Source organism: Bison bison, unplaced genomic scaffold (assembly GCF_000754665.1).
Source record: "Bison bison bison isolate TAMUID 2011002044 unplaced genomic scaffold, Bison_UMD1.0 scf7180017864349, whole genome shotgun sequence".
NCBI classification, from domain to species: Eukaryota; Metazoa; Chordata; class Mammalia; order Artiodactyla; family Bovidae; genus Bison; species Bison bison.
Genome location: NW_011494921.1, coordinates 1,939,227 through 1,939,488, shown reverse-complemented (window position 1 = coordinate 1,939,488; position 262 = coordinate 1,939,227). Strand labels below are relative to the sequence as shown.

Sequence of the window (262 nt, the reverse complement as noted above, 5' to 3'; positions counted from 1 at the left end):
GGCCCCCGGGCAGCAGGCGGCAGCCCGCGTCGCCGGGCAGCAGCGCGCGCTCCTTGGAGACGGGCAGGGGCAGCATGTAGCACCCGTTGCTCGGGAGTCTGATGAAGACCGGCGTGTGCTCGGAGGCGTGTGGGATGGCAATGACCCCCAGCACCTCGGGGTCGTCCGGCAGCTGCGACACCGAGAAGCCCGGGGGCAGCCTGGTGGTGCCCCGGCACCAGGGGCACCGCACGTCCTTCTGGCTCCCCCCCACCTGCGGCAG

The 262-nt window shown here is 73.7% G+C and overlaps 1 protein-coding gene across 1 annotated transcript in view; it reads right to left on the bottom strand.

Moving 5' to 3' along the window:
- The window catches only part of RNF152 (ring finger protein 152), a 64,975-nt gene that overhangs the window by 9,332 nt on the left and 55,381 nt on the right, over positions 1–262 (bottom strand). Inside the window, exon 3 of the mRNA XM_010854819.1 lies at positions 4–226. Within this exon, the coding sequence (XP_010853121.1) occupies positions 4–226 (223 nt within the window). The remainder of the gene's footprint in view (positions 1–3; positions 227–262) is intronic.